This window comes from Camelus ferus, chromosome 9 (assembly GCF_009834535.1).
Source record: "Camelus ferus isolate YT-003-E chromosome 9, BCGSAC_Cfer_1.0, whole genome shotgun sequence".
Lineage (NCBI taxonomy): Eukaryota > Metazoa > Chordata > Mammalia > Artiodactyla > Camelidae > Camelus > Camelus ferus.
This window is the reverse complement of record NC_045704.1, coordinates 20,493,257-20,513,413: the sequence shown is the minus strand read 5'-3', so window position 1 is coordinate 20,513,413 and position 20,157 is coordinate 20,493,257. Positions and strand designations below refer to the sequence as shown.

The 20,157-nt window shown below is 40.3% G+C and overlaps 2 protein-coding genes across 5 annotated transcripts in view; one reads left to right on the top strand and one right to left on the bottom strand.

Annotated features, from left to right (window-relative positions):
- Window positions 1-5,466, top strand: part of LOC102510255 (zinc finger protein 14 homolog) — a 97,248-nt gene extending 91,782 nt beyond the window's left edge. For 3 of the 4 annotated variants that reach the window (XM_032488014.1, XM_032488013.1, XM_032488012.1), the window contains one exon: window positions 1,459-5,466. In XM_032488014.1, the coding sequence (XP_032343905.1) occupies window positions 1,459-2,825 (1,367 nt within the window). In that variant the 3' untranslated portion in view covers window positions 2,826-5,466. The remainder of the gene's footprint in view (window positions 1-1,458) is intronic. The other variant, XM_032488016.1, reaches the window with a different exon arrangement.
- Window positions 1-20,157, bottom strand: part of LOC116666048 (translation initiation factor IF-2-like) — a 407,644-nt gene that overhangs the window by 284,087 nt on the left and 103,400 nt on the right. The gene's annotated exons all lie outside the window — the stretch shown is intronic.

Genomic DNA, 20,157 nt, shown 5'->3' with positions numbered 1-20,157 from the left:
AATTAATACGTTATTAATAAATCAATGAGAAAATTAATGCAAATGTTATTCCAAAATTGGGGAAAGTGTTATAAAGAAAAGCAACAGGTTGCTGGGACAGAGCATAAGGTGCATAGACTTAAGTGGGATTGGCAAGAATAGCTTTTCTGAAGATGTGACTTTTGACTTGAGTCCAGAGGATGGAGAGAAGCTAACCATGCCAAGTCAGAGGATTTCTTAAAGTAGGAGCAGCCTGTGAACAGTCCCATTTAATGGCAACAGTTGTAGTGCATTTTGTGAGCTGAAAATGGGCCTTTATGGCATGAACAAGAGAAAGTAGGAAAGGATTTGATAAGCAGAACCCTTATTATCCATGCTCTGGTATTTATATTTTATTCTAATTGTAAAAAGAAATCATCGAAAACATTTAAATAATCAGCAGAAAACACTTAACAACAGTAGGGTCATTTATTGTCGAATATAAATAAGAACAAAACAGAAATACGCCCGGGACCTAGGCCTGTAGATTCTGTTTCAGCCAGGTAAACATACCTCTGTATAGTTTTAACAGATCTTCAGGTGATTCTTATCCATGCTTAAACCTCCACTGATTTAACTTGCTTCACTAATCACCAGCCTCACCTCCATTCCTGGGCTCGTTATTCTCTGTGTTCCCTTTGCCCTTTTTTTGAAGTGCATGAGAATACAGTCTGTTCCATAATAAAGTTAATAGTCCATAATACACATAAGCTTAATAATGATATGAAATCAGAAATGATATCAATATAATGTGGAACTTAGCTATTTCACAGGTAATTTTTCTAGTTGAATGGTGCCAGAATAGTAGAAATGTATTGATCACATTCAGCAGGACAGGGAAGAGCCTTGTTTGATGCTGTATCATTAAGAGCCCTTTCACTGATATATTAAGAAAATTAATACTAAATGCTTTCATCCAGGGCTCCCTCCCCAGACACACATACCATCAGCCTTGCAAGGCTGCTAGCTGTTGACAGAGTACACTTCATCCTCTTCCCACCTTAATGGTAACCTCACTGGCTCAGGACTTAATTTTCACATACAATGGCTCAGCACCTGAAATCCAGCGTTTCCACTTTATTTTTGGTACATCTTAATACCCATGAAGCAACCTTCAGCGATGCTGGGCTGCCTTTTGGTTATCTCATGAGATATCAATGAATATATTTGTTAGTGCTCTACCGGTAAAGCTGCATAGGTTTGAGTGGTCTTCTCCAGCCCTATTTTCCTCATAAACTCTAATTGTCAGTGTGTAATTTTGCAGAGGATAGGTTTTCTTTAGGTGCACATATGTGTTATTGTAACAGAAATGCCTGTCTTCTAGAGCTGTCTAGTCCATTCACTGGTAGTAGGCATTTTTTAGGTGCTTTTTATTTCTGTGTAGAAGTTTTCTTCTGGAACAGGAAAACAGCATGTCTTTGCTTTCTTGCTTTCTTTCAGATTTGGAATCCAGATACAGGACCAGTATTTTATCTCCAGAAAAGGACATTTATGAAATATGCTCATTCCAGTGGGAGCTAATAGAAAGAATTAAAAGCTGTAGCCTTCAGGACTCCATTTTTAGAAATGATTGGGAATGCAAAAGCAAGATGGAGGGGCCGAAGGAACCACAGGAGGGCTATTTTGGGCAAGTGAAAATTGGTTCTGAAAAAATCGCTACTTACAAAAGGCATAATCTTCTTGCCGAATATCAGAGAGTTCATAATGGAGAAAAGTTATATGAATGTAAGGAATGCAGGAAGACGTTTATTCGTCGCTCAACACTTAGCCAACACCTGAGAATTCATACTGGTGAGAAGCCTTATAAATGTAAGGAGTGTGGGCAGGCCTTTAGACAGCGTGCGCACCTTATTAGACATCACAAACTTCACACTGGTGAGAAACCCTATGAATGTAAGGAGTGTGGGAAGGCCTTTACAGTCCTCCAAGAACTTACTCAACATCAGAGACTTCATACTGGGGAAAAGCCGTATGAATGTAAGGAGTGCGGCAAGGCCTTTCGAGTACATCAGCAACTCGCCCGGCACCAGAGAATTCACACTGGCGAGAAGCCCTACGAGTGCAAGGCGTGTGGGAAGACCTTTAGACAGTGTACACACCTTACTCGACATCAGAGACTTCATACTTCTGAGAAGCTCTACGAATGTAAGGAATGTGGGAAGGCCTTCGTTTGTGGTCCAGACCTTAGAATACATCAGAAGATTCATTTTGGTGAGAAACCCTATGAATGTAAGGAGTGTGGAAAGGCTTTTAGAATATGCCAGCAGCTTACTGTCCATCAGAGTATTCATACTGGTGAGAAACCCTATGAATGTAAGGAATGTGGGAAGACTTTTAGACTAAGGCAACAACTTGTTCGCCATCAGAGAATTCATACCCGTGAGAAACCCTATGAATGTATGGAATGTTGGAAGACCTTTAGTAGTTACTCACAACTTATTTCACATCAGAGCATTCACATTGGTGAGAGACCTTATGAATGTGAAGAGTGTGGGAAGGCCTTCAGACTGCTCTCACAACTTACTCAACATCAGAGCATTCACACTGGTGAGAAACCCTATGAATGTAAGGAATGCAGAAAACCGTTCAGACTGCTCTCCCAGCTCACTCAACATCAAAGTATTCACACTGGTGAGAAACCTTATGAATGTAAGGAATGTGGGAAGGCTTTTAGACTTTATTCATTTCTAACTCAACACCAGAGAATTCATACTGGTGAGAAACCCTACAAATGTAAGGAATGTAAGAAGGCCTTTCGACAACATTCACACCTTACTCAACATCAGAAAATTCATAATGGGATTTAATACAGGAACATGTTCAAGGGCACATTATGTTACAAAACATCAGAAAATTCATTTTTGAAAAAATTTGTTTCATGGTCACAACTAAGCATAAGGAAACTTTATATTACAGGAAAGAAATTGTTGATTTAAAACCTTCTACCACCATTTAAACATTATTTATCTTCAGCAAACTTATATGAGAAAATAATATAATGAATTCAGGAAAATCTTTAGCCTTACCTATCATTATCGCCATTTTGCTACTTTATTATTGGTGTGTTATTGGACAAGGTACTTAAATTTCTGTGCCTCATTTTGCTCACTTGTAAAATGGTGATAGTAGTAGCTATGTATATTAGTTATTTATTGCTGTGTAGTAAATTACCACAAACTTAGTAGCCTAAATTAATGCACATTTATTTTTTCAATTTCTATGGGTCAGGAGTCTAGGCATAACTTAGTTGGGTCTCCTGCTCTAGGGTCTCTCACAAGGTTAAAATCAAGGTTTCAGCCAGGGCTGAATCTCATCTGATGGCTCGAGTAGGGAAGGGATCCACTTCCAACCTCACGTGGTTGTTGGCCGAATTCATTTCCTTGAGGGCTCTTGCACTGAATTCTTCAGTTTCCAGCTGGCTGTTGGCTAAAGGCTGATCTCAGTTCCTTGCCACAAGGGCCTCTTCAACCCAGCTGCTTACTTCATCAAAGTATGTAAGGCAAGAAAGCGGTAAGAGTCTGCCAGCATCATGGAAGTTATCATCTTGTGTGATATGATCACTAAAATGACATTTCATTGCCTTTGCTGTCTTCTGTTGGCGAGAAGCAAGGAACTAGGCTGCCCTACACCCCAGGGAACAGGCTTGCCCATGAGTATGAATACCAGGAGAGAGGGACCATTGGGGCCAGCTCACAGTCAGCCTGCTACTTTGTGTAATAGAATTGTTGTGAGGATTGAGTAGTTGATACTCGGAAAAATAGCCACATAGCATGTTTTCTGTAAATATTATCTATAATTGTTATTAACATCATTAGTATTAGTGAATTCATATGAAAGGAATATCCTGTAGAAGTAATCAACGTAGAAATGCCTCCTGTCACTGCTCGGCACTTAACTAAACTTAAGATAATTTATTCTGGATAAAGTCTAGGATGTTAAATGACTTCCTAGACTTGAGTGTGAGAAGTTACTCATCACTTGAGCTGCATCAGAAATTTCACGCTGAAAAGAAACCTTATGAATTTCATAAAGATGAGATTGTTAAGAGTTCAACTGTTGGAGAATCAGAGAAACATGAAATTATTTTCCCATAATAAATTCCAAAGAGCTAACGTTTTGTAATCCCTGTTGTCTGACAACCATCAAGATTAGTTAGAAACTATCAAAAAGATGGCAAAAAGGAAACTAACCACTTGGGAGTTGAATATTTTGTGTGTGTGTGTGTGTGTGTGTGTGTGTAAAACTCTTTTTAAAAGAAAGAAACATTCCATTACAGCCAGTATAGTTTTTGTCGCTCAGATTGCCCCACTGTCCACCACAGAGAATTGGGTCTTTTGTCATGACCCCAGTTGTAGTTTGTTAGTTTACTTGCTTATGGCTGCACAGTTCGGTCAGCCATGGAAGATGCATGGGCAGCAGCTCATCATTCTGAAAACCAATAAATAAAGGGGAAAATAAGTATTTATTTTGCTTTTATGTGAACCAAGTTTCAGGGTCACCCAAAGCACATCAAATTAAAAAAAAAATTTTAAATTTAAAGAATCTCACCAGTAAATACAGAAAAAGTGATAGACTTAGAAACAACTCACCATTTTCATCATTTTCTAGTTCCTAGTGGAATAATGAGTCCAGCAAATGATGTTCAATGGATATTAAAACGATTTGGTGAAAGAGTTTATAGTGAGAACTTTATATTGGACTTACCAAGCTGACCACGGCTGAGCCCTCTTATCAGTTTTATCCCCTATAAAAGTGGGACTTGTTAGACAATACGCGTCTTCTGATACAATGCAGCGGGAAGTACACACCATCACCTGTGAAGCCCTATTGCCACAATAATGAACTGAAGGAGTCAAACCTTTAAAAAAATTTTAATCCAAGAATTTGGGGAATAGTTGAACAAAGCAAGTGGTACCACAAGGAAGCAGCCAGGCAGATCCAGAACATGTAAAATTCTGCAAAACAAACGACCTGATTTCTTCAACTAATGAGTGGCATGAAAAAGACAAAAAGACAAGAAGGACACTGTCAACAGATTAAAAGAGACTTGAGAGACATATCACCTAAATTCAGTAGGTGGGCATTACTTGGACCCAGACTGAACAAAATGTAAAAAGACATCTTGGAGACTGGGAGAAATGTGGGCATGCCCTGAGTATTAGGTGATATTTAGAAATATTAGTTTTGTTAGGAATGATGATATCAGTGTGGTTATTAAGAAATAAAAGATGCTACATGTTAAGAGATACGTGCTTCCATATATAGGAAAAGATAAGATATTTAGATTTGCGTTAAAGTACTCCAGCAAAAGCAATAGAATTGACAAAGAGAGCTAGAAAGTAGATTGGCAAAATGCTGATAATTACTGAAATAGAGTGGTTTATGGGGGTTCGTTGTCCTTAATATTTCTACTTTTTAAAATGTGTTTGAAAGTTTCAATAATAAAATATTTAAAATCAGAACTGATGCTATACACTATTTAAGAAATGACTGTTAATGTGATGCCTGCGGAAGTCATTAAAATTCTATTCAGTGAGAAACTCATGCCCCTGAATGCACTAAGGAAACTTTGTTTGGGCTCAGTCTTCATCTTCTTCACTCATCCACAGCAGTCAGTGCTGGGCATGTCACACAGACAAATACGTTAAAGAAATGAATAAGCATTTATTTCAAGAAACTAGAAACAGAGCTAAATAAAACCAACACAAGAGAAGCAAAGTACAATAGAATTTAAGAGACTAGATACTAGTAGATTTGCTCCAAATGTTAATAACTATGTCTTGGCAGGTCAAATTGAGGAAAAGAAAATAAAACATCATACATTTAGAGCGTTAACAATGATAGTGACATAGTTACAGATTATCAAGAAATTTTTCCTTTAATTATAGGCTAACACTATTTATATGTACTGTGTGTATTCCAATACCTGTAAAAATATAGAGGAAAACATTTTCTTCTCTAAGAATGTGTTATCACAATTGACTCTGCTCTAAGACCCAGAAGGACCAACAGACAAATGTGGGTGTGTGTGAAATTCCTATTTAAGGAAAAAAATATGATAGTCGTACATGTAAAAAGCCTTAAGAAATACATAATCCTCAGTGGGCTTTTACCAATTAATTTTGCACAGCTGAAGTAATCCTGAGCAAAACTAGATGAAGATAGCTCCTAAAAATCCAAATCTAGACCAGCTTCATTTATGAAGATTCTATTCTTCATAATTCTAAGTAGTTGAATTTAGAAAATCAGTCTTCACTAACAGGTCAGTGTTTTGCCTTTCCCAAGCACTAGAGATTTCCAGAAGACCTGTGTTTAGCATTGCTTAAGGCCTTAACCCAACACTCCCCACAAATTTGTTTCAGGGAATACTAGTCCTTGATGATATTTGGGGGAAAAAAAAGATTTCTTGGGAAAAAGTATAAATGAAACAAAGGATAAAAATTTACTTTGGGGGAAATCTACGTACACTTTATCAGCTTGTCGAAAGATATATTAAAGAAATTTTCGTTGAACACAGTGTATCTCAAACTTCATCGTGCAAGTCTCACTCCAAATATCTTTTAATAGAATGTGAACCACTTTGGTAGATGCTACCAGAACCACAATGCATGTCTTCAAGGATGTCATTTCAGATATTCTGGTGAGTGAGCGTGCCGGGAACGGGTGAGGAAGGGCACTTTCCTTTGCAGCTTATGTCCTAGTCAAGGCAGCTCCCTGGCTGGGTGGAGGGCTGGTGCTTTTCTATCTCATTGAAAAGATTCCCGCTTGGTCCTTGATAATGTATATATTAAACATGCTTAAATATTCTATTAAACAGTGATTAAGACATAAATGATTTTTCATTGTAATAAAAATTCTATATTGAATACCATTTTGTGTATCTTCCTGTTTCTTTAGAGAGTCAAGACTCTCAAAGATACATCAAGAAGATACGTTGTTTCACATAGTGCCAGTTTGTTGCTCCATCATTGTACCAATTTTGAATCCCTTCGGTTACTGGATATGTGTCTGTATTTCCCTGATTATAAGTGAATTGATCACATTTTTTCCTATGTGTTTATTGACCAGTCATGTTTCCCTTAAGGTGCATTTTTATTCATGCATTTTCTGTATTTCTTTTTAGCTTATCTCATTGATTTTTTTCAGGATTCTTAAAATAATCCAGATATTGATCATTCCAGGTATTATACATTTATAAATGTTGGATTTATTTTCTCTCAAGGTGGCTTATGTTATAACTGTATTATGGTGTTTATTGTTTTGCTAGCATTTTAAGTTTAGATATAGTTACTTATTTTTTCCAATTTTATTGAGATATAATTGACATACAGCACTGTATAAGTCTAGGGTGTACAACATAATGATTTGACTTACATCATGACATGATTATCATGCTTAGTGAATATCTATCATCTCATATAGAAACAAAATTAAAGAAATAGAATTTTTTTTTCTTGTGATGAGAACTCTTAGGATTTACTCCATCAAAAACTTTCATATATAACATAGAGCAGTGTTAATTATAGTTTCAAATATTTTACTATTTCAGTAATTTTAAAGTGAACATCTTCAGGCCACATCTTCTGCATGGGTTTCCTTGAGATGAAAGCAAAAAAAATCCAGCTTTAGGCATGCTGTTAGTTGCACGGGTCCTTACATAGTAGCAAAACTGCTTTTGAAAATGAGTGTTTTCCTTGAAAAAATAAAAAATACACTTGCATTTGGTAAAACTTTAAAATAAAATGAAACGGTCCATGATGAAATGTAAATCTCTATGGCACATGAGATTTTTTTTTTTAATGGAGATACTGGAGATTGAACCCAGGATCTCATGCATGCTAAGCATATGCTCTACCACTGAGCTATTACCCTCCCCATCAGGTGAGACCTTCTATAGCTCCCATCCCAGAGGCAGCCACTATTAAAATTTTCTTGGGTACCGTGTTAGAAAATATCAGTGCAGTGTCATTGTATTTGTAAAAATCACTGCATATGAATATACTTCATTACTGTAATAGTTACATGGTATTCTGTTGCACAGATGAATCACAGCACAGACAGTCTTTTAGTTAAATGCTTTTTGGTTATTTATTGACTTTTTAAGTTTAAACCATTAAAAAATTTTTTGACCAATGACAACTGCAACATTTTATTAAGAAATTTTTTTTATTATTATTGAAGTACCATCAGTTACAATGTGTCAATTTCTGGTGTACAGCACAATGTCCCAGTCATGCATATACATACCTATATTTGTTTTCTTTTTTTTCATTAAAGTAAACCATTAAAATTTAAAACTATTAGGGGTGAAATTGGAAGGTCAAATTATATGTACATGTAAAATGTTGAGATATGAAATAATTCAATTTCCTGACAGGATATTACGAGAATGCTATTTTTTCTTACAACAACCAGGTTAATCATCATAATTTTCACTTCCAGATCAGTGGAATCATTGTTATGATTCCTAGTGGAAGCATTCCTCACTTTGGAACTAAGATCTCTAGGCCAACAGAGAGTAAGTTCACAGGAAATGGAAGCAAAATTGTTCTTGGGACACTAGGGGTAATAGTGAGGGGTTCCACTCCTATTTCTGCCCCTGGACCAGTGAATCCTGTTGGAAAACAGCACTGTGTATTTGGACACTGATGGAGAGCATCATGCATCACCTCCTATCTGGTGCTGTAATCGAGTCTTTTATATATATATATATATATTTTTTTTTTCTTTTCATTGAAGTATAGTCAGTTTACAATGTTGTGTCAGTTTTGCAATTGAGTCTTCAAAAGGCCATCCCACTGTTCTGTCACACAGGTGCTTCAGGACGGTGGTAAGACGAGAGAATTTTGTGAGCCTGGACCCACTGCTGCACTTCCTTTCCTGGAAAGTGAGTTCCTTGATCAGAGGCAATGCTGTGCGGGACACTGTGGTGATTCATAATGCATTTTCTAAGTCCATGCATGGTAGTTTTAACAGAAGCATTGTGAGCACAGAAGGCAAATTCGTGTTCAAAGTATCTGTTACAGTGAGAACAAAATGCTGCCCCTTCCATGACAGAAGCCGTCCAGTGTGATCAACCTGCCACCAGACAACTGGCTGATCACCCCCAGGGAATGGTACCATGTTGAGAACTGATGGTCTCTGCTGCTGGCAGGTTGGGCACCTGGCACCGGCAGAGGTTGTAGCCAGGTCGGTCTTGGTGAGTGGGAGTCCGTGTTGCTGAGCCCGTGCATAACCTCCATCCCTGCCACCGTGGCCACTTTGTGAGCCCATCGAGTACTGACAAGAGTGACTGGGGAAAGAGGCTGACTGGTGCCCACAGAACAGGTCATACTCTCCACTTACTAGACCGCTTCTCTGCTGAGATCGCCCTTTGGTGAACATTCACATGGGACACAACTATCTGCACATTTTTCACCCGTTCAGAGGGGGCCACCTGCAAACCTCTTATCCAGACCTCCTTGTCCTCAGTTTTCCAGTCATATTCCTTCCAAGACCCTGGCCATCCAGCCAAACCTTTGGCCACAGCTCATGAACTGGTATATAATCACACACCTGGCTCTTTCTCCTTCTAAGCAAAATGAACAAAATGACGTTTTTGCTGATTGGATTTAGCAAAAAGCAAGAAGTTGCAACTACTCCAGAGTTATTATTGGTGACATGTTTGTGTGTCAGAGGGTGGGAAATAAATCTAAAAAATGCCTAAGGGCTTTCTACCTTAGTGAAGACTTTAGAAGTCCAGTGGTGTGGGGCTTGTCAAGATGTCCTTCCTAGGGTGAAGGAAGAGCTGCCTCTGACCCCTCCTAGAACCAGAAAAGAGGCACAGTGCCTGGAGGGCCTCTTTGGACTTTGGAGGCGTTGGTGCATTAGCTATGAGTGTGCTCAGGGCACTCAGGGTGGCTGTTCTTGCTCTTTGTGCTCCCTCTGCTCGACCAGTCCCTCCCGCAGCTGCACCCTACTCACGTGAACGTGTTTGCCTCCTGCCCCAGCTAGAGATTGTTTTGGTCCTCAGGCCAGAACGGCTCTGCCCGCTAATTTATTAAAAGGAGACGTCTGCCCTCCTGATGGTGGTTAATCTGAGAGGCTGTGAGGGACGTGCCCCAGCTGCTGGTTTCCCTGGTAACTGATGAGCCAACCTGATGTCAGTTCCCTCTATAAACGGTAGCCTCCTTCTTTCCTGAATAGCAAAGGCTGCCGCCATGCTCCGCCATTGCCTGCCGCGCACAGTGGGGTGTCGCTCCAGGACCTCGCTTCAGACGTGTAAGATCCCCCATCTGTTAAACCACTGTGTCTCTGTCCCCCATCTTGGGGCTCTTTCTTTGGTCTCAAGGCTTGCAGGCTAGCGGGGTGCAGCCCAGAAATTGGCCAGCCAGCCAGGGGGCCGAGGAAACTCCCTTAAGCGTGGAGATGTCGGGAAGTAAGGGTGGGGGACAGGAAGTCGCAGGAGTGATCGGGAGGTGACCGTCCACTAGCATGGGGGGCCCTGTGGCATCTGACCACCACAAGAGGTCTTTGTCTTGCGTTATATTGATGATATCCTGTTAACCTCAGGGTCTCTTTCCATTTTAAAACTATATTCAATACCTTGTAATAGCCTATAATGGAAAAGAATATGAAAAGGAATATATGGACATGTATAACTGAATCACTGTGCTGTACACCAGAAATTAATACACCTTGTAAATCGACTATACTTCAGTGAAAAAGTAGCTGCTCCTGGAAACATACCTGACTAAGGCTAAGGTTTGGAGAGTGTTTGGCTCTAGATAGCCTTTCTCCCCCCGAAACAGTGTGGGAGCATAAATGAATACATTTGCATTTATTACCTTAGAACATAAGCACATGGTGTAAACACTGAGGAACAGTTTGAGCTTTTTGAATAGAATTGTTTTAGTTGACATAATAAGCAGTTCAAAGTATTATTTCATTGTAAAGTTCTGAATGGTGAAATTTTTTAAAATAATTTTTAATTATGGTAAAGTATACATAACATAAAATTTACCATCTTAACTATTTTTATGTGTATGGTTCAGCAGAGTTAAGTGTATTCATTGTTACACAACCAATCTCCAGACTCTCTTCATCATACAAAACTCTATCCATTAAAAAACAGCTCCCTATTTCCTGCTCCCCTCTCCCCGCCCCTGGTAACTGCCGTTGTACTTTCTGCTTTTATGAATCTGACTACTTTAGACAGATCGTGTAAGTAGAATCACACAGTATTTGTCCTTCTGGCTGGCTTATTTCACTTAGCACAGTGTCCTCAAAGCTCTCAAGTATAAGCAAGAAAAAGGTAGCCGCCCCATGCTTGCAGCTCATCTGACTGCCCGTGGATGGCTGATGAGTACGGAGAAAACACAAGGACCTGGGTTACCTACAAAATACAAGCATACCCCTGACCCCTTCCCCCTGGACAATTACAGATCCAGGCTTTAGGGGTATTAACTCAGGGACAGGCTTGTGAATTGGACGTGGTCAGTTACTCAAAGGGTTTGGTTGGGGCCTGTGGCAAAGGCAAGATGATGAGTGTATTTGGGCTTCTGGCTGTGGCTGTGGAAGGGGCAGAGCAACGCTGCAGTGTGATGACCATAGCGGTGTGCAGTCTGCAGCACGTTACAACAGGTGGGAGACATTCCTAAAGCCCCACCCAAGTCGGCCAGCAACACCAAAATCTACAGGTCTGGGAAAGCTGTGCGTGACATACAGGGCCGCCACGGACGTCCATGGTGACCAGGGAATCCACTTTACCGACCATGAAGTTCAGGAAGGGGCTGATTAAAAGTGACACACACTGACATTTCCACCTGCCTCGCGACCCCGCTGCTGCCGGGCTAATGGAAAGGATGAATGGACTGTTTAAACAACAATTGAAACGGAAACCCAATCTCTCAACATACAGGCCAGGAGGCCAACTCAAGCCCTGTGGACTGTAACTGAACGTCCCCGGAGCAGTGCCTGCGCCGTGTGCACCCAGAGAAAACTAACCAGCACAATCCCGAGATCAGCTGTGGACCACTGGAGGACCACTGCCAACCACCGGTCAGGAGAGTAGCTCACCTTTGCTCCTGACACAGGATCTACCCCCAGGGGAACACATTATAAAATGGCCCTGGGACTGGCAGGTCAATGCCGGCAGATTTGGGTTTGCCGCCTCAAACCCAAAATAGGATTAGAAAGGGGTTTACAGATTTCACCTGTCTTCTACTTGGACCCACTTAAGACTGCTAAGCTAATTAGTCCGAGCCCCTTACTGGAGAGGCACCAGTATTAACCCTGGGCTCTGTTCTAGCTCATCTCCGGTATTCGGGGAGGCTGCGGGGCTGAGCGGGGACAGGCGGTGCGCTGCTGTGGGTCAGGCCAGAGCCGCAGGCAGGGTGGTGTGTCTCACAGTGCTGCTGCTGCTTGTATTCTGCTTAATGGGCTTGGTCCCCCCTGTATGGGGCCTGTCAAACATCTTACATTTCGTCCCTAGTCAGGGGAGGGAATCTGCGGACTGGGCGACCATGGCGGCCTCACTGTGAAATGAGTTTGATCGCTGGGTCTGCAGTGAGGTGCTGTTTGTCGTCCTCCCCTGGACTTCGTGAGAACTGACCCGGTAAGCACCTGGCTACGAGGCTTGTCCGCCTCTTGGACTCCTGATACTCTTTAGCTGCTGTTGTCACTGTTGCGTCTGTGGCATCTGGTTGCAGTGCGCCTCTCGACACAGGGCCCCGGGGACATCTCGGAAGAGGGGTGGACCAGAATTGTAAGGGTCGTGCAGGGTATGGAGAACAAACGCTCAAGATGGCTGTTCTTGCTTTTTGTGCATCCCCTACTCAACCAGTCCCTTCTTCACCTGCACCCTATTCACACGAACATGTTTGCCTCCTGCCCCAGCTTGTGATTGCTCCAGTCCTCAGGCCGGAACGGCTCCACCCGCTAGTTTATTAAAGGGAGACATCTGCCCTCATGACGGTGATTAATCTGAGGGGCTGTGCAGGATGTGCCCCAGCTGCTGGTTTCCCTGGTAACTGATGAGCCAACCTGATGTCAGTTCACCCTGTAAGTGGCAGCCTCCTTCCCCAGGTAGCAAAGACTGCTGTCACGTCCTGCTCGCCGTCTGTGTAGGATCCCCCGTCCTATAAACCATGGGTGTCTCTGTCGCTGCCTCCAGGCTCTTTCTTCGGTCTTGAGGCTGGGCCACTACAACACTTGCAGGCTTGTGGGGTGCAGCCCAACAGTGTGCTACTGTGGCCATCTACCCGGTGACCTGAAAGCTGGCAGTTTTCAGGTGGGGCCCAGAAAAAGAGAAGGCTCTGCAGCCAGTCCAGGCTGCCACACAAGTGGCTCTGCCATGTGGACCCTGAGACCCAGCAGAACCAGAACAACATTTAACAAAGTTTCTGGGCACCATGGCCCAGGCATATCGACACACAAAATTAACCATCACAAAGAGACGTTAAAAACTGTGATCAAGAAAGACACAGGCTTCACTCAATAGATTTTTTTAGAAGTCAACAACTGGGAGGGCCTTTTCTTCAGAATTAAAGTGATTTTAATGCTTCACATAAACCGAGGATTCTCTCACCTGCATTTGTTAGAGCGCCAATGTTTTTTACAATGTTGTGTTAGTTTCAGGTGTACAGCAAAGTGGTTCAGTTATATATATTTTCAAATTATTTTCCACTATAGGTTATTAAAAGGTGTTGAATATAGTTCCTTGTGCTGTACAGTAAATCCTCATTGCTTACCTGTTTTATACATAGTGGTGTGTATCTGTTATTCCCAAACTCCTGATTTATCCCTATCCCCGCTTCCCTTTCCTCTTTGATAACCATAAGTTTGCTTTCTATGTCTGTGAATCTATTTCCATTTTGCAAAAAATTCATTTGTAGTTTTTAGATTCCACATACAACACATTTGTCTTTCTCTGACTTACCTCACTTAGTGTGATATTTTCTACACCCACCCACCCTGCTGTGAATGGCAATATTTTCTTTTTTTTATGGCTGAGTAGTAATCCATTGTGTATGCACATCACATCTTTATCTTTCCATCTGTCGATGGACATTTAGGTGGCTTCCATGTCTTGGCTGTTGTAAACAGTGCTGCTATGAACACTAGAGTGCCTATAACTTTCTGAATCAGTTCTTGTTATCTCCGGATATGTGCCTAGGAGTGGGATTGCTGGATCCTCTGGTAAATCTTTTTTTAGTTTTTTAAGGAACCTCCATACTGTCCTCCATAGTGGCTCTACCAAATTATATTCCCACCAGCTGTGTAGGAGGGGTCCCTTTTCTCCACAGCCTCTCCAGCATTTATCATTTGTGGACTTTTTATTGATGGCCATTCTAACTGGTGTGAGGTAATACATCACTGTAGTTTTGATTTGCATTTCTCTAATCAGCGATGTTGAGCATTTATTCATGTGCTGGTTGGCCAACTGTATGTCTTTGGAGAGATACCGTTTTAGGCCTTCTGCCTGTTTTTTCATTGGCTTGTGTGTATGTGTGTGTTTTTTTAAGGGTTTTTTTTTTTTTTTTTTTTTTTTTGGATACTGAGTTTGTATATTTTGGAAATTAATCCCTTGTTGGTCTTATTGTTCAAAAATATTTTCTCTCATTCTGTAGGTTAGTCTTTTTATTTTGTTTATGGTTTCCTTTGCTGTGCAAAAGCTTTTAAGTTTGATCAGGTCCCATTCTGGGATTTTTCTTTAATTGCTTTTGCCAAGAGAGCCAATACATTTGAATGTGCAAACTGAAGAACACTGTCAACAAAACCACAAATTCCTTAATCACTCAGTTCAAACAACATAAATGCTGAAGTAAGAACAATTTTATGATAATTACAAATCTCACTATAATGTCTGCTATAATGGATTTGCTAAACTTAACAATCACGACACTATGCAACACATTTAGATTATTTTATCACACTATGTATTCCATCTTGGGATCAACTAACCTCTCAAATATTTGAAAGTTCTTATACACTAAGGTTTACTCTTTGTGCTGTAAAGTTCTGTGGGTTTGGCAAATGCTTGTCTTGATTCACTGTTAAAGTATCACACAGAACAGTTTCATCACCCTAAAAAAAATCTCCTGTGCTTCACTTAGTCAACTCCCCCCAAAGCCCCGTCCTTCAACTCCTGGCAACCACTTACCTATTAACCATTTCCATGGTTTTGCATTTTCCAGAATGGCATAAAATTACAATTACACAGTAGGGATATCTTTTCTCAGACTGGCTTCTTTGACTGAGAGGAATTGTATGTTGCTATGTCTTTTCATAACTTGGTAATTAATTTCTTTTTATTGCCAAATAACATTCCTTTTCAAAAAGATGTGTCACAGTTTGCTTATCCATTCACACGTGGAGGGGTATCCTTTTTGCTTCCAGCCTTCTGGCAGATATGTATAAAGTGACTAAATATTCAGCTGCAAGTTCTTGTGTAGACATCAGTTTTCAACTTTTATTGGGTAAATATTAATTAATGCAATTGCTGAATCATATGGTAAAATAATGCTTAGTTTTGTGAGAAACTCTAAGTGGCTCTATCATTTTCTATTCTCACCAGTGGTATGAGTTCTGTTGCTCCCATGTTAGTATTGCCAGCAGTTAGTATTGTCTGTCTGGGGACATCAGCCATTCTAACAAGTGTACACAGTCCCATTGTTTTACTTTGGAATACTATAATGACAGGGAAAACGTGGAGTGTGTTTTGTGTTTATTTGCCATCTGTGTGTTTTCTTTGGTGAGTTGTTTACTTACATCTTTTGCCCATTTTTAAATTGGTTTTTGTTGGGTTTGTTGAGTTTTAAGGTTCCCTTTGTATACAATCCTTTATCAGATGTGTTTTGCAACTATTTTCTCTGAATTATTTTTCATTCTCTTTACAGCGTATCGGATAGAGCAGAAATTTTAAATTTGAGAGTCCAACTTAGAATTGTTTCTTTTCATGGATCGTGTTATTGACGTACTTAAAAATCCATTGTCAAACCCAAGGTCGTGTACATTTTTTCCTGTTTTCTTCAGTATGCGTTAGTTTTAAATTTTGACATTGAGATCTATGATCATTTTGAGTTAGTTTTTCTGTAACATAAGGTCTGTGTCTGGGATCTTTTTAAAATATATACATCCAGTTTTTCCAAAACCATTTTTTTTAAAGACTATCTTTTCTTTATTAAATTATCTTTGCTGCTTTGTCAAAGATCTGTTGACTGTAGGGGTCCATTTCTGGGCTGTCTAGTCTGTTCAACTGATATATGTCTATTCTTAAATACCATGTGGTCTTGATTACTTTAGAATAAATCTTGAAAATATGTGAGCCACATAAACTTATTCTTCCTCTTTATGATGTTGGTTATTCTGGGGATTTTACTTTTCCACATAAACTTTAGAATAATTTTGATATCTACAAAATAATCTTCTGGTGTACCTGAGATTGTATTGAATCTACAGGTCAAGTCTGGAACAACTGACCTCCTCACAATATTGAGTGTCCTAATATATGAATTTGGATTATATTTCCATTTATTTAGATCTTTGGTTTCTTTCAGTCTTCTAGTTTTTGCCTCATGTATTTTGATGTTCTCTGTCAAGTGCATGCACATTTAGGATTATCTTCTTGGAAACTGCCTTTCTATCTTTGTTGGGCCCCTCTTTATCCCTGATAATGTTTGTTCAGAAGTCTGCTCTGATCCAGGTAAACAGATCTTGACTGTGTCCGAGTTCGCCTGTGTCTCTAGATTTCAGGAGAGTGGATAGATCTGCAGCCTGTCTTCTGATCTGTCCGAGAAAAGTTGTTGATTTTCAACTTGTCCAGCTTTTTCTTGTTTTGAGATGGAAGTGATGATTTCCAAGCATTTCACATGTCAGCACCAAAACCAGAAGTTCTTGATCATTTTTTTTGTTTGTTTTTACACAGATTAGAACATTTGCATCAATCACCTTCACTTAATCTTTCCTCTGCCATCTTCATTCTGATTTTGAGCCCATAGGGTGAAACTTCCTCATTTTCATATTTCTCAGTTCTAAAATTTTCACTTGGATATTTTTTACCTAATCAGAGATCACTCCTCCCTGACTTCTGGTAGAAAGATAAGACAGTTTGCTTTTCTATTCTGCCATGTGTTTGTGACCCTCTAGGGCCAAGTAAAAAGGTAGAAAGCAACAGAATTTCCCGTATGTTCTTGGAAACAGTTCCTCTGGTCAGAGAGAAAGGTTTTCCTCCATTGAAATTTTTGGGACTGTCCTGCCTCTGCTGTCACCACTGTGCAGACATGGGATTGCTGGCAGGGCCTTTCTGGTATTTTGTGGTACAAAATTAATCTCACTTTTCTGAGGTTATTTTTTTCCCAAGACTTCTTTTAAGGTTCCAAGGTTGTGGTATTGGTCGATATTCTCTCATGCTTTCTATCTTCCAAAATCTTGAAATAACAGAAAAAAATGTCATCTCTCTATTCTTTTGATTTCTATATTTTATCATTTTAACAGGGCTTTAGGGAGAAACCAGAAATAAGGACTGTGATGTAATCACTAGTATGTCTCTTTACTTCTCTGGTCGTTCTGCTCCTTGTTTAGTTACCTTCTGTGGCCCCTCCTCGCTTTGTCAAACTTCCATTGTAACTGTCACAATGTTTTCCGCAATGTGCTAAGTTATCTTTAAAAGCAATCAAAACCATGGGTAATGGTTTACGGTTGGTTTCTATCCCTACTTGCGCGTTTCCCTCTCAAATGTTGGCAAACAGAACACATTTCCACTTTGGATTTCTCTCCTCCTAGGGGACAAGGTCTGAAACCAGAGACAATTCCACAATAAAACGTTACTGAAAATATACTATCAACTGTTGAAGTAATAACAACATTTATGTAACAGGATATGTGTTATCACTTTCATCAACAGTTAACAGGTCAATTAGGATCTGTTCTAAATACATTCTTTGAACTGATGGTTCTTTGTACAACCTTTAGAAGCAACCTGGGAAGCTCATGAATAGTGATTCGATGGGTGGGCATTTTTTCAAGCAAGCACAGAACTTTTATACAGATTGAGAATATTCTGAGCCATGAAACAAATTTCAACCAACTTCGGAAGAGTTAGAATCATAAAGGATATGACTATCATAAAATCATCAAGGGCTATTAAACTTTTAATGGAGAATAATTATTAATCTAAAAGCATCCCCTGGGGGGAGGGTATAGCTCAAGTGGTAGGGCACATGCTTAGCATGCGCAGGGTCCTGGGTTCAATCCCCAGGACCCCCCCCCAAAAGAAATAAACCTAATTACTTCCCCCAACAAAAAATAAATAAAATGATACAATAATAAATAAAACATTAAAAAATATAAAGTAAAAGCATCCCCTACAAAGACAAGTATGAGGATAGGATCAGAAAGGTCAGTTTGGCTCGAATAAAATTCCTTTTTTTTCTTCAAGGAAAAAAAAAGCATCTCCTTATAGATTATATATTAATTACAAAGAGAAAAATATTCTTTCCAGTAGCGAAACTCGGAGAGCCCCACCTTAATCAGGTGATGAAAGTTACCATCACCAGTAATAGGACAGTCACGTCATGTCCTCCTCATATGCCTGAAGGGATATGAGTTTCTTTCAAAAATTCATAAATGTCAAAGATGCATATTCTGAATCTAATCATGAAGAAACATTTAACAGTGATATATTACATTAACAGATTAAATAAATATTATTTAGAAAAAGTTTATGAAAAGACTACTGAAGTAGACACAAATTAGAAAAAAGAATGCCAAAAGATAACTGAACAGATCTATGCTACATACTGAGGGTCTCCAAATAACTTGACAAAAGCACCCCAGCAGAGAACCAGCCAAGTGCAGAGAGTGGTATGCCAGGGTTACTGTGCATTATCATGCAAACAGGAACTTGATCTCTTTTTCTAATACTTAAGCTCCATCCACAAATCAATTAGAAACCAGGGACCTCAAGCTGGGAGCTAAGAGGACAGGAGCAGCAGAAGCCACCTGTCCTCTTTCCTCATCAGCCTTCTTCCTCACCCTCCAACACGCCTGAGCTCAGGGGAGGCGAGAAGCCCCACCTGTAAACAACGCTTACGCATTTGCTTTCTCCACTGGCCTCAAAGTCAGGGCACAGTCTGCCTATTATTTCATTTGGGGTCAGAGAAAGTACATGTTCCACCCAAGTAGACTTAATGGGACAGTGTCTGGTAAGAATGAATCTGCCTTGTCATCTCCCCAAGTTGTGATTACTCATTACAAGCCACACACTCACCCGGACTCCACTGTAGCTGGGCATGCAATTCACTAAGGTTCTCCCAGGCACCCCCGGAACACTGGAGGTGGAGGAAGTGAGCAGCGGGGTGGGGGCAGCACATGGAGGGACAGGCGCCACAGTGGCAGAGTGACTGGTTCCCCTGAGGCGGCTGTGGAATTGCTGGCATCCATTCCCCAGAACAGTGGGTGATGTGCAGCTGGTGGCAGTGGCAGCAGCAGGTTTCTGTGAGCAGTACTGGGTTCAAGTACTGTTCAAGGAGCAGTGCACCTGAGCCTCGATTAGAGCATCTGAGGTACATCTGGGCCTTTATCTTTACTACTTTTTCCTGGGTTGTGCGGGCCAAATTTTTTGGCCTCCTGAAACTTGCTTCAAGTTCTAAAATATCCTTTATTAAATCCCTTGCTTCTTAAAATAGAGAAAAATTGCAGATACAATCCATTCTATTTTACCAGTAGAGACATCAATGAATAACTGCATAAAAATACAGCAGAGCAGGTAAAAGAATGAGATTGGTATTTTTCAGTAGTTTTATATCCTACGTACTGTCAATGCAAATTACGGAAAGATGTGTCACTGCTTGTTACTTAGGTGGTACCTAGTAATACGGGTCTCTATGTGTACATCTAAGTATTTGTTTGTGTGTGTGTGTGGGGGGGGGGATTAGGTTTATTTTGATGGAGGCACTGCGGATTGAACCCGGTACCTTGTGCGTGCTAGGCACGCACCCTGCCACTGAGCTGTACCCTCCCCCTAAGTACTGATTTTATTCAGCTTCCGCAGACCCAGGGAGAAGAGCAGGACCGAAGAGAAAACACTTCACCTGTTTCTGAGATGACTTACTTACGTTATAAAACATTAGTCAAAGACAGTAAGATGCCTAATTACTA